This window comes from Macrobrachium nipponense, chromosome 20, assembly GCF_015104395.2.
Source record: "Macrobrachium nipponense isolate FS-2020 chromosome 20, ASM1510439v2, whole genome shotgun sequence".
Classification (NCBI taxonomy): Eukaryota; Metazoa; Arthropoda; class Malacostraca; order Decapoda; family Palaemonidae; genus Macrobrachium; species Macrobrachium nipponense.
The window spans coordinates 32,296,908-32,313,044 of record NC_061089.1 but is presented as its reverse complement, the minus strand read 5'-3'; the positions used below and the strand labels follow the sequence as shown (position 1 = coordinate 32,313,044).

The 16,137-nt window shown below is 35.2% G+C and overlaps 1 protein-coding gene across 1 annotated transcript in view; it reads right to left on the bottom strand.

Moving 5' to 3' along the window:
* Window positions 1–1,410: 1,410 nt before the first annotated feature.
* The window catches only part of LOC135224455 (uncharacterized), a 496,086-nt gene continuing 481,359 nt past the window's right edge, over window positions 1,411–16,137 (bottom strand). The window contains exons 2-3 of the mRNA XM_064263457.1: window positions 12,839–13,001; window positions 1,411–4,260 (exon numbers count right to left, since the gene is read on the bottom strand). Of these exons, the coding sequence (XP_064119527.1) occupies window positions 3,794–4,260; window positions 12,839–13,001 (630 nt within the window). The 3' untranslated portion in view covers window positions 1,411–3,793. The remainder of the gene's footprint in view (window positions 4,261–12,838; window positions 13,002–16,137) is intronic.

The window sequence follows — 16,137 nt, the reverse complement described above, 5'->3', positions numbered from 1 at the left end:
TATCGTACTTATGTTCTATGAATGGGAAAACTTAAGCTGATGTTAGCAGAAACATGTGTCAACATACGGTACATGTGAAATTCCCAGGATAAAGCAAAGATAGAGGAGGATAAAAACAAATATATCATCGATAAAAATACCTGGGTGTTAACTGAATCAAGTGAAATTCATAAAAAAAGTAAAATCTGGCTATAAAAACTTCATATACACAGAATATGTAGAAATCACGGAAATAAATAACATGGCACTCAAACATAGTGTTCGACAATAATTCAATACCATCAAAGAAATAAATATAAGACAACACTATAAGAGTGAAATTTTTCTATCTAAAAGACCTGATATAGAATTCTAAAATTAAGGTAATAAATATACCCAATAATTGAAATTAAATATGCAAATCATTCTCTCAATCCGTTAAATTTCTGACGAGTTTATAAATTTTCTCAGATACACCAAACTTATCAATGTGCCATAATGAATGTTACACAATTCCTTGGAGAATATTTGAACAATACAACATTACACTGTACCAATGCCACTTGATAATTTATGTAATTTTGTAGTAATTATCGTAAATAAATCAAGAGACAAACATAGTAGGAAACTCAGAATGACTTGAAAATATTACATGAAATACAAAAACCTGGAGTAAGCATGCCCTTAAGATAGCTTAAAGACAAAATTTTAAATCCAAATTAAATATAGGTGTACAATATTCATTACAAAACTAATAGCTTTTCAATACTAATTATATATTACATAAACGTAAAACTATAGGTTGCACAAACTTCAAGAAAAGTACAGAGAGAGAAAGAAAAAGCGAAAGAGAGAGAGAAGAGAGAAAAGATGTGGAAGTAGTGGGATGATAATAGTTTCTTCACCGAAGAATCTATCAAAAATATCGTGTTGTAGCATATAGAGCACATCAGTATTTTATTATTTTTTTAGGAAAAATAGTTAAATATAAACTGCCATATCCCTATAGGTCTATATCTTAATAGAAGTACAGTATTTAAGAGTGTGCGTTTATTTACTTAATTATTTCTGCCAAAAGGTTGTCGCCAAAACCTCATCATAAGAAGGAAAAACGCTCAGAAGAAAATGGCGAACATTCACGGCAAGGCAGCGGTTTTGCTTCAGTAATGCGCTTTGATTATCAATCGTCGAGTGTAACAACTGACATTAATTTGCATCAGTGATTGCTTTATGTTGTTATTTGCTGTAATAATGGACGTAACTTTTGTTGTCAAATGGACACGATGATTAATTACTTTCTTCAATATGGTTATATACTGTACATACATAAGGGCATATATATATATATATACATATATACATATATATATATATATATATATATATATATATATATAGATATATCTATATATATATATATATATCATATATATATATATATATATATGGAAATTTATTGAACTGGCCCTACAAATATGTTCATCTTTTTGTTCAAAAGGTGTTTTATTTATCTGTTAATATGGACTTATAGCTTTACGTGTGCAAAACCGTTTGCCTTCCGCGCTGCCGCAAGAATCAGAAAGCAATTCTCCTGATTCATCTGTTTTCAGAACTTCTCTTATAAACAATTACATGAAATATTTTTACTAACACCGGCCTCTACCAATGTGAAGTTAGTTCAGTAATCAAATCTATTGCAAAAGTGACATCACAGCATAAGCTAATTCAGAACTGATCATCATCATAGCATTTTAAAACAAAACAGAAATTCAAGAACGCAGGATGTAAACAGAAAGTGTAAGTTTTCAAGATTGTATTAAATAAATCTTCAATTATGTTTTTCACAGTGTGTGTGTGTGTGTGTGTGTGTGAAAATAAGTATAAAAGTTGTAACTAAACACTAATTATTTTTAAAATGGTTGGCGTCACTCAATCGGTGGTGCCATCACAGGGTGTAATAAGTGCCAGAAATGAAAGCAGATGCATCAAGAGAAATAAGTTGAACCTAGTCACAGCTTAATGATTGTCTGTCATAAAGCTAATGGGGCGAGTATTATCGCTACAGTCACACTGTAGATTTCAAAATGAAAAATTGTAATCCCAATTTTTTTTGTACGTTTCTTATTGTGAATGGAAGCGATATACTGTATTCTCTGGCATTATTATGTAATGATGGAATTAAAATGATTCACCCAGTATTAAACATCCAATTATAAAGGCTGCATTTTGACATTCCTTCTCACTTCACCTTTTATACTGGTTAATAACAAAAATATTAATTTAAATCAAATCTACAAATTGACGATGTGACTAACATATAATACTCGTCTTGACATGGCTTTTACGTGTGATAGGTGTGCGCGTATATATATTTATATATATGGATATAATATATACACAAACTTTCTTTCACATCTTGAATAGATTGTTCCCGTAGAGCAAGAATTCTGAGCCTCTCTTATCTTTAGAAAAAAAAAATTAAAACACTTCGAGGGTTTAATGGTATGAACAACAATACGACCAACAATTTTCCTTCCATATATGAGACTGACATTCAGAAAATAAACCTTCTTTGTACATAAGGCCTAATTCACTTTGAATAATGTGTCGCCGTTTTTGTTTGCATGAGGATATACTATACACACAAGTCAGGGTTTGTTACAGCTGCTGCAAATATGAATCTTTGATACGCGATAGAGTTAAAAAGTGGAAAGAAAGATTCAAGAATTCAAGCTGGAGTGATTTACCATTATTTTATTTTTCAAATATTTTCCTATAATTTGCTCAAGAGGAGACAAGGACTTGAGAAAGAAGAGGAGGATATGTTTCGAAGAGGTTTATCCTTCTGAATGGCGTTTTTAAGTAAGTATATATATATATATTTATATATAAATTCTTAAGTATATATATTTCTTCTTAGAGGTTAACTTGTTCTTGTTGTTGTTCTTCTTCTTCTCTTCCTCTCTCTCGTCTTCAACAGGGCTGGTGGTGGGGTTTGGACGCACTCATTTATTTTATTTTATTTTATTTGTTTTTGCTTACGTCAACCTTTTCCCACTTTTATTCATCTGAGAAAGGTTTACAGCCACACGCGATCCTCCTTCCCCTCATCTTTTAGGCGAAGTAGGGGTGGGGGGAGGTGGAATGTAGAAGTAAGTGGTGGAAGGAGAGATCAAAGTGGATGAGGGAGGAAGGGGGTAAGGCTGTCTGAAGGAGATATTAAAACTAATGAGGAACCAGCAGTAAGCGGACAGAGTGACCCATACTGAAATGGGGCGTTATAATATATTTTAAGAGTGAATATCAAAAGGTGCTTATAAGAAAAAGGATGCAATCTCAACCTCTTCATAACACTGATTGGAAAGAGCCAAGAGTTAGAGGTAAATCAGTGCAAAATTATCAAATCTCTTAGGAAAACAAAGGACAAGCATCATCATCATCATCATCATAATAATAATGCCAACACTATTAACCAACACCATAAACTGTTGACATTTAAAATAGCTAAGATTTAAAGAGGAAAAAATGAATAAAGGACAATCGACCAAAATAACAAAGGAGATTCAGATTTACCGAGGTCAGGCACAGACTGATTCCTTTTTATTTTATGTCATGACAGCAAAAGGCTATAAAAGAAAAAGATGATTTAATAGAATGGCATCTGGTTTCAAGGGCTGAAGGAGAAAAGGATGAGGAGGAGGAGGGAGGGGGAGGGGGACATTGGTTCAACGTTAATAACAACGGCTTTAGAGGGCCAACGGCACAACTCCGGCACCGCCAACACCTTTTTAGAACAACACCTGGACGCCAGTCACTAGGTAAACCCTCGCGGCATCAACGCACGAGTTCGCACTAGACATAACAACAATATATATAACGCAGTACGAGTCCAACAATGTTTTCTGGATATAACTGTGCAGCTGGAGCTGCTTAATGGAGCAACGGGGCTATGGTTAGACTGACATAAACATGAGTCCGCTCCATGGGCTGAAAGACACTGTGAGTCACCGCCGTTGTCCATGGTCTCCAGCGACGTTACTCCTCCACTGTTGCTGCTGCTGCTGCTGCTGCCATTGCTTCCAGAAGAAGGAGATGAGAGGGAAGGAGAAGAAGAGTTGATAGAGGCTTCTGTTGCAATGGTGGAGTTGGTGGCAGGGATGGGAAAGGTGTAGCAAATCCTCGGGTGGTGTCCAGGGGCCTTTTCATTTGGGCACATGCGGTAGCAGCAGGAATCTTCTCCATACGAGGATTCTTGACCATGAAGATCGCCGATATTTGGGTCTGGAAAAAGATCAGCTATAAGCAAACACAAGTGTATTAAAAAGCAAAATAAAATGTACCTATTTTTATATAAAGAGTAAGCTTAATCTTAAAATACATTAAAACATACATATTACTATTAAGATGAATAACTTGATCACGAAGTATTTAAATGTGATGCTATGCTTTATTTATATTCCTATTAAGTATAGTTTTTCAATCACTCGTTAATTATGTATATAATATATATATACATATATATATATATATATATATACGAATAATATAATATATAGATATATATATTTATATATAGTATATATTCACCATTTGCCTGCTTTCTCTGTTATAGGATAGCTTCAAAGAAAGGACAATACTGTCTTAACTCCAGAAACTTGGATGAATTCTCTAACCAGAAAACTTCCACATCAAGAGCTCCTTGATCCCCCGTAGGAGAGTAGTGCCGTCAGTGTACCCCAATGTGATGGTAATTGCTTCCTAGCAAAGAAAGATAAAGGAAAGGAGAACGCATTTTCGAGAAGTTCGGCAGCAAGGAGGTGTTAGCGCATTGTGTTGGAGGTGTCTGTTAATATGATGGTTCTAGAATCGGCAGGAGTGTTGTGGAACTCGTCGGGACGTGAGAAACGCCACGATTTCTGATGCAATACCTCGTCTAGATTCATCTAAGAAGTTCTAGAAATTCCTGGAGTCTGGGAAGTTCGCCGTAGGCTCCGCCCCCAGAGTGCCGTATAAATACGACGGTCGTAGCAGGAGGAAGAAGAGATCGTAAAAGAGAGACTCCAGTTAGTCACAGAGAGATATAATCAGTAAGAGCCACAGATCAGATTATCAGTGAGAGATTAGCAGCAGCTGAGATCATCCGTGAGAGATAAGAGAGAAAGGGACCGATGAAGGATCACAAGAAGAGTTGGTTGGATACTGGTCTAATCGTCTTCAGGAGTGCACGACCGTGTTATCTCGACGTCGAGCAGACTTCAGAGAAGAAAAGGTCCTGCCAGAGGTTTTGGGGAGCTCCTGCCTTACAAGTAGACTATTTTCTGCAATACGGAGTCAAGAGGACATCTGCAATCACTGTTTTCCTTTTGTGAAGCCATCGCTTCGAATTGCCAAATTGACTAGCAAGTATTTGAATTGCCTCATTGTTCCCCCAGTTCATGCAGTGTAAGATTCTATTTTTTTATGTAAATAGGAGATACCATTCTGCATTTACCTATGTTAGTAAGCTTGTAAATAAACCTTTGTTGTGTAAGTGTTTCTTTCTATATTCGTCTCCCCAGTTTCAACTGTTGGTGTTGAAATATTTTTTTTTATTTATTTCATATCGAACCTGAAGCGGACCTCTCTCAGAGGCCGTAACACCCAAGCGATGGACTTTAGGCATTACTTAAGATTCTTTGCAGCGTCCCTTTGGCCCTTAGCTGCAACCCCTCTTATTCCTTTTACTGTACTTCCGTTCACGTTCTTAAATTTTACTTTCTACCCTCTCCTAACAATTAATTCATAGTGCAACTACGAGGTTTTCTTCCTGCTATACCTTTCAAACCTAAGTTACTGTTAATTTCCGTTTCAGTGCTGGATGAACTCATAGGTCCCAGCGCTTGACCTTTGACCTAAATTCTATATTATATTCTTCATTCTAATAATTTTGGTAATACACAATTACAGAAAGGTCATCAGCAAAAAGTCGATTAACCTTACACAAACACCGGCTCTCACCTCTTATCATGTGCACACTCTCGCGCTTCCTGGTTATATGTCTATTTACCTATCGGTCATAGTCCATTCTTTCCACTAGACACACCATCTAAAAACACTTTTACCAACATCAACCTTTTTTGCCGCCTACTTACCTTAACATGTCTCACCCGTTCCTCTCCTTATGCCAATATGCAAACACTTTTTTTTTCCAGTTACATCGTTTCTTTCATTCACAATGAACATCCACACTTCTCTTGCATGAAGGAAAATTGGCTCAACAAACCTTTCTTACATTCCCACCTTAGTGTTCATAAACACACGTCTGTTCCCAGTCTTTTCCATACACACTTATTGCTACCTTTCTCTTGCTCCACATACTCTGAAGTCCACGTCTTTTCTCATCCCACCAGTAACTGTTTACTGAAAATACCCATATATATATATATAGATATATATATATATATATATATATATATATATATATATATGCCACTTCCATTTCTCCCACCATCCATAACAACAGTTACTGTTCCATTTACTCTTTTACTATTTTCTGTTTCTCCATTCTCAATCAGTACTGGACCAAATTCAAATATCAATGAATCCAAATTGCATTTATTACTCATCATCTTCCATAACTTTGCAACCCCATCTAGTATCCCATCTGTCACAAACAATAATCCATCCATAAATGTAACAAACAAAATTTATAAAGCCCGGGGTTCTAGCTATATAGTACAAAATAGAAATTAATCACGTTTTAGGCTGATTATGGTAAACAGCCCCTTAATGAACCCTCTAAACTAACTCAAAGCAAATGCAAGATGAACAAAGGAATCCATAAATGAAAATCGTATCATTTAATACACCATAAATTACGCAATGTCCAACAATGGAGCTTTGCTCAAGATCATTAAAACCATGAATTTACATGAGGGGAAACGGTAATCAAGACACAAAGATCAACTCGGACCAGAATTCCCTCAGGAGGAGGGTAAGAAGACGTTGGATTAACGCAAGTCCTAGTAATCCTATAATAAACATTCCTTCAAAACCTTGGCGGCACCCCTTTCGCACTCTAGTTTCAATTGTAGCCATTTTTGATAAGCAGTGATAAGCGCCTTGGTACGAATAGACAGATTAAAACTTGGAATGTTCCCCGATTTATTTTTTTCCTCAGGTTTCTACCTTGTCTGCGTGACTTATTCATATTTTGACCAAAATTCGTGAGATGCATGAAGCTCAATTAATCGTCAATGAAAAAAAAATACTATAAGCAGCTGACAATAACAATATGCGTTGACTGAATAATTAGTACATCAACATTAGACTGCACAAGGAGTACATCAACAATGAAGCAAATAATGCCCAAAGATAATTCCAAAGAGCTATCCTTTTGCAGCACAAAGGTTCAGCCACAACACGAACGATACAAAAGTTACAGACTTATATTCTCTTCAACTTCTCCATCCAAAAATCCAGTCGACATACTACTTCAGAAAATCTTCTGCTGCGCTATGGTTGCTAAGAATAGCGTAAACCGCTCAAGTGCCTTTCGATACCGCTGATAAGGCATGGTTGGACGAGGAGGAGACAATGGGAAGTCCCCCTTCGATCGACATCTCTCGTCTTTTGTCTATCGAGTTTGAAAATTATTTATAAGTTGTAATTACAGTGCTTATGTGTGCGTCCGTGTACGTGTGAGCGAGACCTTGGTTCTGAATATCGAGATATTGACAAGGATGTTTTCTGGTGGTGTTCCACAACTACAGAATGAATTTCATACTCTCTCTCTCTCTCTCTCTCTCTCTCTCTCTCTCTCTCTCTCTCTCTCTCTCTCTCTGCTCTTCTCTCTCTCTCTCTCTCTCTGCAAGTAGACAAATATGTATACTCGAACTGAATATGATTCATCTGAACATTCAAAGTTTCAAGTTATATTTCGCTCTCTGGTTGGTTAAATGTCCTAAAAACCAGCAAAGTTGGCAGACTTCCACTTATTGAATTTTGTCGCGACAGCTTTTTTGCCTTATGGCATTATCAAGCGACTACTGACTTACAATCTGGCCCTTCGGCCTATTTATATAATTACATGGGAAGAATGACTTTGAGGTATGGGTACTGGTTGGTCTAGGGATTAACAGCTTAACCATTCCAGAGCGTAGACCATTTAGACGCACACATACACTCAAAACTAACATGATGCACATTTATGTATACGCAGACATTTCTTTAATTGTGACTCTATAGAGTCGCTGTAAAATATTCATTTCTGTATTTGCAAACGAACATGTAACATTATACTATATTTCAAACACATTTATGGAAACACTAGTACATGGTATATTATATCTTGAATATTTACTTAACCACACGTTGAAACTTTCACTTTTGTTGTCTCTCATGCTTTCATGTTCTTTGTAATCGAAACAACGCCCTGAAATGGTTACACTGTTAATCCCTTGACCAACCAGTACCCATACCTCAAGGTCATTCTTCTTCCCACACGATTATATAAATGGGCCGAAAAGCCAGATTGTAAGTCAGTAGTGCTTGATAATGCCATAAGGTGAAACAGCCGTTGCGACAAAATTCAATAAATGGAAGAAGGAAGTCTGCGTACATTTCACCAGAAATTGACGAACGAAAATCTGAAAAAAATCTGTCGGTATGAAGTTACCTGCAAGAAACTTATTGATGTCACTAAAGCAACAGCTATATATACATACATACATATAAATAATATATAAATATATATGACTGAAATATATTTAAAATAGAATTCCATCTAATAAAATAAGCCCATAAAAATGCCAAAATGTAGAGAGTAAATATTGTACATTTCAGACCAGCTGCCTCTCTTCAGGCAGTTAATGAATGAGAAAAGTTACAGAGAATGTTGAATTTATACCATGAGGTCCCCGTCCACAGGTCAGCCGTTAAGTCACCCTGATTGACAATTTCTCATTGATCTTCTTAATCTCTGGTTAGGGGATGGTTTTCTCTATAATATCTGAGTCCCACAATTCTTTTGAAAGATTTTATGTAATTCTTTGTTTAATCAAAGCTGATTCTACCATTTGGCTTTTGAAACAAACAAACAAATGCTGCTGTAAATTATGTGACAAATTCAAGTTTATTCTCTGATTACGGTTGTTTATGTGATTTACCCGTAAAACCAATGTAGACTTGGTAGGAGTTGAGGAAAGGGATTTCATATACTCCAGTGTCCAACAAAAACCCGTTCCAAAAGACACAGGAGTATATGAAATCCCTTGCCTCGACTGTGACCAATTCTGCATCACTGCCCCAGAGATTAATACAATTTAAATGTACTGTTAGGTATGGGCATCAGAGCTCAGCAATTGTTATCCGAAAACAACCATAATCACAGAATAAACTGAGATTTGTCACATAATTTAGAGTAGCAACTGTCAGTTCAAAAGCCAGATGGTAATATCAGCTGTGTTTACACAAAGAAAAACAGTGGATCTTTCGAAAGGATCTTGGGACTCCGATGTTACAGATAAAATCTTCCTCCAGCCAGCGATCAAGAAGTTTAAAGTGAAATTGTCAACTGGCGTGACTTAATGGCTGACCAGTGGGCCTCTTGGTATAAATTCTGCTTTTAATGTAACTTTTTTCAATCCTTACTTGCTCCTTATATATATATATATATATATCTATATATATATATATATATATATATAATCATCATCAGCCGTTGCTAGTTCACTGCAGGACAAAGGCCTTAGACATGTCCTTCCACTCACTTCTGTTTATGGTCTTTCTATGTCATTCTATACCCGCAAATTTTCTTAGCTCGTCAATTCATCGTCTTCTCTTCCTTCCCCTGCTTTGTTTGCAATCTCTAGGGACCCATTATGTTATTATTTTTGTGCATATCTGACACTCTCATGATATGTCCTGCCCTCGCCCATTTCTTTTTCTTACTTGTTAAAATAACCTCTACTCTAGTTTGCTCTCGTATCCATGTTGCTCTTTTTCTGTCTCTTAAGTGTTATTCCCATCATTATTCTTTCCATAGCTCTTTAAGTTGTAACTAGCTTATGTTCTAAGGCTTTAGTAAGGCTCCAAGTTTCTGATGCATAAGTTAATACTGGTAGAACCATCTGGTTAAATACTTTTCGTTTTAGAGCAAGTGGCATTTTACTTTTCATAATCTAATTTTGTTTACCAAAATCTCTCTCCAAAATCTCTTTATCCCATGCTTATCCTTCTTTTAATTTCAGTCTCAAGCCTTGGGGAACACTTACTGTCTATCTTAAATACGCATATTCATTAACAATTTCTAGAGGTTCGTCCAGCAATCTTATTTGTTGTCTTTCTGCATTTTCATTGAAAGTTATCTTAGTTTTTCTCAAATTCATTTTCAGTCCTACACGTCTGCTTTCTCTATTCGAATCTTCTATTATCTTTTGTAATTCCTCCCCTGATTCACAGAGTAGAGCTATGTCACTTGCAAATCTTAAGTTGTTAATGTATTCCCCATTAATGTTAATTCCTACATTTTCCCAATCTAAATTCTTAAAAACTTCTAGGCACGCTGAGAATAATTTAGGAGAGATGGGGTCTCCATGTCTAACTCCTTTCTCAATCAGATATTTCTCACTGTCTCTATGTAGTTTTAGGATTGCTGTACTACCCGTAAAGATATCTTCAAGTGTTCTAACAGAAGACTCATCTATTCCATGCTTTTGAAGAGCTTTCATTACTGCTGAAGTTTTGACAGAATCAAAACCTTTCTCATAGTCTAATATGCTATATATATACTATAAGTATGTATGTATGTGTGTGTGTATATATATATATATATATATATATATATATATATATATATATATATATATATATATATATATATATATATAAATTTATTTCTGGGCATTCTACAGAGGTGAAAGGCCTGAATGCTACTGGCCTCGTGGAAGATGCTCATCTGCCATTTATGGGGCATTTCGTCCCACCAAGGATACTACAACCAACATGTTTCTCGGCTCTGAGGTTCATTGTATTTGTGTATGCCAAACCACACATACTATTTGAGGCAGCAATGTGAAAGGTAACGCCACTGACTGACCTCGAGTGGGTCCTTGCCATTGGCGTCGAGAGAGAGAGAGAGAGAGAGAGAGAGAGAGAGAGAGAGAGAGAGATCCACCATATAAAGGCATTTCCTCCCCCATAGAATTAAAATATGAATGAGCAAGCGACTGTCATTTTGTGTGTGTTTATTTTTTAATCTATGGTGGCACCATTTGTTAGAAGAAATTGCCTATATATATAGTATATAAATAATTTATTAGAAGAGACATAATGAAATAAAGTTTTTTAAAGGTATATTCTTATACATATTTTATGAGGTCACTGATTTACAGGTGGCAAAGTTCCAGATTATTATTCTTTTCTACACTTTTTATCCGCAATTACATTTTCCACTTTATGTTGGGTCTGTCTTTAACCAAAGAATGGTATCCCTTCATTAAAAAAAAAATCCATTTTCATATATTACTTACGGCAGCCAACTCAATAATACCGCAGACTCCCTGTTGTATGCTATTATTTTGAAATATAGACTGTATTTTTAATCTTTAATAAACTTAGTAAACGACATTTGGTAACCAACAGATATCCTATCGACATTTTCAAGGCTTAGGAAGTGCATTAAATATGAATTATACTTATATGTACAATATGTATATGTAATTAAAATGTAATTAAACATGCATTAAAATGCAGATGCAGTTAACTAATAATTGTTTTTCCTTTACAAAACATGAGCAGAGGCCAAATTGAATATAGAATTGCAAGTCACAAGTTAAAGACGTCTGTCTTTCCTTCAGTTGCCTCTTCTCATGTTGATTCCAGAACATTTTACGTATGATAAGAATATTCTGAATTGGGCTAAAATGTTACATACCCTCTGAAGTATCAAAGGCTCAACAGCTATTGTTTTTAAAATATTTCATGCGAAATGGTATTTCACTGAAAAGGAAGGCATTCGCGGAAAAGAAAGTGAATGGTCTTTTGACGTGTTTACAGTATAATAATAAAATAATACTAATATTAATAATCTTAATAACAACAACAACAAACATGGTGTATAACCTTAAAATTGCAGTATTTGTGAACACAAACACTAAGCATTGAACGAGCAGATCATAGTCGTTTTGCGGAATTCTAAAAGTTTAGTCCAGCAGCTGACATAACAACAGAACAATTTAATAGTAAGGTGACCAGTCTCGGAAAATGAAACTATATAATTTCCCATGTGGACCTTCGATAATTTATAGATATACTACCTATTACTATTTTGAACAATTTCACTTATCAGTTAACATCTTTTGCTTTAATATTTTGACTTGAAAGATGATTCGCCAATATTGATTTCACAAGGATATCCGAAATTCCCTCTTATGAAATTATTTGCTTAGCATTTATAAAACAGCGTGCTCCTTAATGTAGGATTTGTTTAAAAAAAAATTCCGGAATCACTGAACAAAACCATGCGAGCGAGACAGATCTGGCGTGCAGTTGAAATAAAAATGAATGGCACATAATACTGATTGTATAAAAAAGCACTGATTTAGACATACACGAACAATAAATCATAATAGTCACCGACTACTTAAAATATTTCTCTAATCGATTAGTATTCCCATTCAAAATTGGTATTAACAGCGCAAGAATCTTTGTCTCTCAAACATTTACTCGAGACCTTGAAAAATGATGGGATACAAAAGTCTTGTGCTACAGAGAAAAGTAAAGGGAAAAGAACATTAGCACTGGATAAACCTTTTAGAGTAAAATAAGGATATCAGAAAAATACCTTTAATAACAAACAACAAACCATCACCACTGTTACCCTGACAGAGGAAGCTTGGTTCTCCCGCCACAGGTTTGTCCTTTGGCAAGAGGTAAGGACACTTCCGTTCTACCTCGTGACAGAATTGACGACACGGTTTTACAATGTGGCCCTTCAGGTAGACAGGGAAGAACTGTGAGCAAACCCAGTACTGGTACGCTTCCTGGAAATAAACGAGAAAGAATTTCAGATAATTAATAATAAAATAACATTGTTAAAATTAAATTAAGAATAAGACGAAAGTGAAAAAATGCAGTAAGGTGTTTTCTCAGTCAAAAATAGGTTGTGTATTAAATAATAAAATACTATAGTTCCATTTATTATCATCAGAGTTATTGCTGTAATACTTCTGCAAAGAAATATCACAATGGACCTACTAAAAATCCTGGATACTATTACTGAACCGAAGTAGCTACGGTTATCATTCTCATGTAATTTTCGTTTACACAGAAATATATTGAAAGCTATAAATATGGAATTTAATTGAATTCAGAAAAAAACAACAACCGTGAAAGTCAGGAAGAATGAATAACATTATCATGAACACTCCAAGAGAGGCAAGTCTTTCTCCAAATAATATCCTTGCAACCATCGCATAATTGCAAACACTAAAACATTTAAAAGTAAATTCTTCCACTATTACTTATCGGTAAATGCTGAGCCATTGAATAAATACTATATGTACCAACCAAGATAAAATAACATGAACATAATTACAACAAAAGGAAAATTATTGTATTCATACAAATATATTCAGATTAAAAGAACATAATACATGCAATTAATTTGAAAATATAAAACGAACAAGCACAGAAATAACGCATGTTAATAAAGAAACAAAGCGACCCAGATTAAATTCTTTGCGATACAAGTTGATGCCAAAAGGTGCAGACAATTTTATAAACAAATACGACTTCCTCCTGCATCACCTCAGCTTGAAAATGATACCGCACGGCAGTATAAGACACAAGTAAAGTGTAAAGCAACAAGATACAATTAAGGAAAAAGGAATAACTTTCAGTCAAGAAGAATGACTTCTTATATTATTTTCTTACGCCAGAAATAATAAAACCACCACTGCCACGACTGGCGTTTCCTTTCGCACTCGTTGGTATGCTATGCCACTCAACTAACACAGTTATTTTACATGAATCCATTTACTAAAGGGATTGCCTAACCTTTTCTTTAGCCCCTTTCCTCAAGACTATCAAAATCATAGATTTACAACACTTAAATATCAAAATACTAATCTTGCAATAAGTGTGTGTACTAACATATATATTATAAATATCTTGGTAAAAAAAACTGTGAAAGGATTTAAACTCTTTAAGACATCGATCGACGCGGAATAATTATGTAAAAGAGAACCTTTGTTTTTAACCACTTTCGTAACATCAAATGTTGATAGAATCCCATTCTTCTGAAAATCAATTTCAGATAAATAAAGAACGGCTTTAAATTATATCAATTACTAGTAGGATTAGAAATGGAGCAAAATATCAAATTACTAATCCCAGAGGGAGAGAACGAACTGAGAGGGAAGAAATACGATTTAGGCCAGACTAAGAAACCATAGGCCGCCCTCCATACACCCACCCCACAAACCCGTCGGCCAAATCATTACCTCATTTCCGGGTCGCTAGTGCCAATTGAAGTTGGCTTTCATCTGTATTTTCTTCAACTAAATTATGGCATTTACCTAGTTCTTAACTTTAGCATCCTTGTTCCCTGCAACTCTGTTACCTTCAGCAACTCTCTCTCTCTCTCTCTCTCCTCTCTCTCTCTCTCTCTCTCTCATACGCAGTCATAAAGTCCTACCACATGAATATGGCATAATTACCAACCTTGAATTTTACGTAACAAAAACCGAGTCACCCTTCCATTCCAAAGGGGGCCGAAATAACAATGCAAATTCATCCAAGAATCTGCGTCAAACAAGAAAGCGATGTACAGGATGCGGAAGCATAGGAAAAGGATGAGGAATAGGATAAGGAAGAACAGAAAGAGGAAGTAAAAAGAAATGCATCTTCCTCCTCCCATTTGTTGTGAAGAAGGATGAACTACTTCAGAACATGAAAAGGAAATTTGTTTATAGCATATCAAAATGGCATTTTTATTTCAAGGAATGGATTTACGGCTTTCGTGTCAGGTTGATGCTTGTACCATAAGATAAAGTAGGGTAAAATTATGTGAAAATATATAGATTTTATTCCCTTACTATTTAAAGTTAACAATCTATAAGAATACAATGAGTAAATAAAGAGAATAATCTTTTCTAATTAAAAAACACATATAGTAAAATGCAGTTAACAACAGATTCATTTTTAAAAGTAATGTGCTAAGCTTGACAGCTATGACGAGAAATGTTCCCTGTTGCTTGAAATTTCGCGTCAGTTGTGTTTAATAAAAAAAAATCCTTCAGGTCCGAAGGAGTTTGTCTTAGATTTATAGCAAAAATTTTAATAGCCATTGATTCACATAGTGCATTGCAGGCATTACTAAAAAGTGTTTGCAGCGTCTCTTCAGCCCCTAACAGCAACCAATTTTTAGCCTTTTACTTTCCTCTCATTTCAACTTCCTCACTTCCATTTGATACCCAACATTCTCTCTCTCTCTCTCTCTCTCTCTCTCTCTCTCTCTCTCTCTCTCTCTCTCTCTCTCTCTCTCTCTCTCTCTCTCTCACATAATTTATATGGAACTAACAAGGGCGAAATAACATAAACACAGCTTCACTTTATGATACACATCTTCAGGAATGTTACTATACAATAAATGCGGAGAATATGTCACTGGTATCTATGAAAGGATGAATTTTTTAGTATTAAAAAAACTTTTATTAGAAGAAAAATAGTGCTTTTCTTAAACATTTTTATATGTTAATGGTTTTGGGTCCCAAACAACTTTTAAATTCAGGAAGGAGACTAATGTATGTTAACTTTTTTTTTTCTTTCTTTTTTTTACCTTTCCAGGTGCGATCTGAGTCCATTCGTTTTAGGTTAAAGTGAGGTAGTCATCCCATGATGTTACAAAGATGGACTCACATTATTCACCTTAGTCTTAACCTACCACGATTGGGTTTGAATCTCGCCTGTAAAGGTTTTGGGTTCATAAATTTCCAATTTGTATTCAGTTCTTACAGCAGTTAAGTGTACCCGAAAAATCTTGGTAACGTAAAGTTAAAATTACATTTTGACGCGACCGTGACCAGCAGGTTCCACTATAATAATCACGAATATGCGGATTAGATTCCGTTTTTGTTATTAGAGAAACATGACTTCTTACTCGCACATAAAATTATG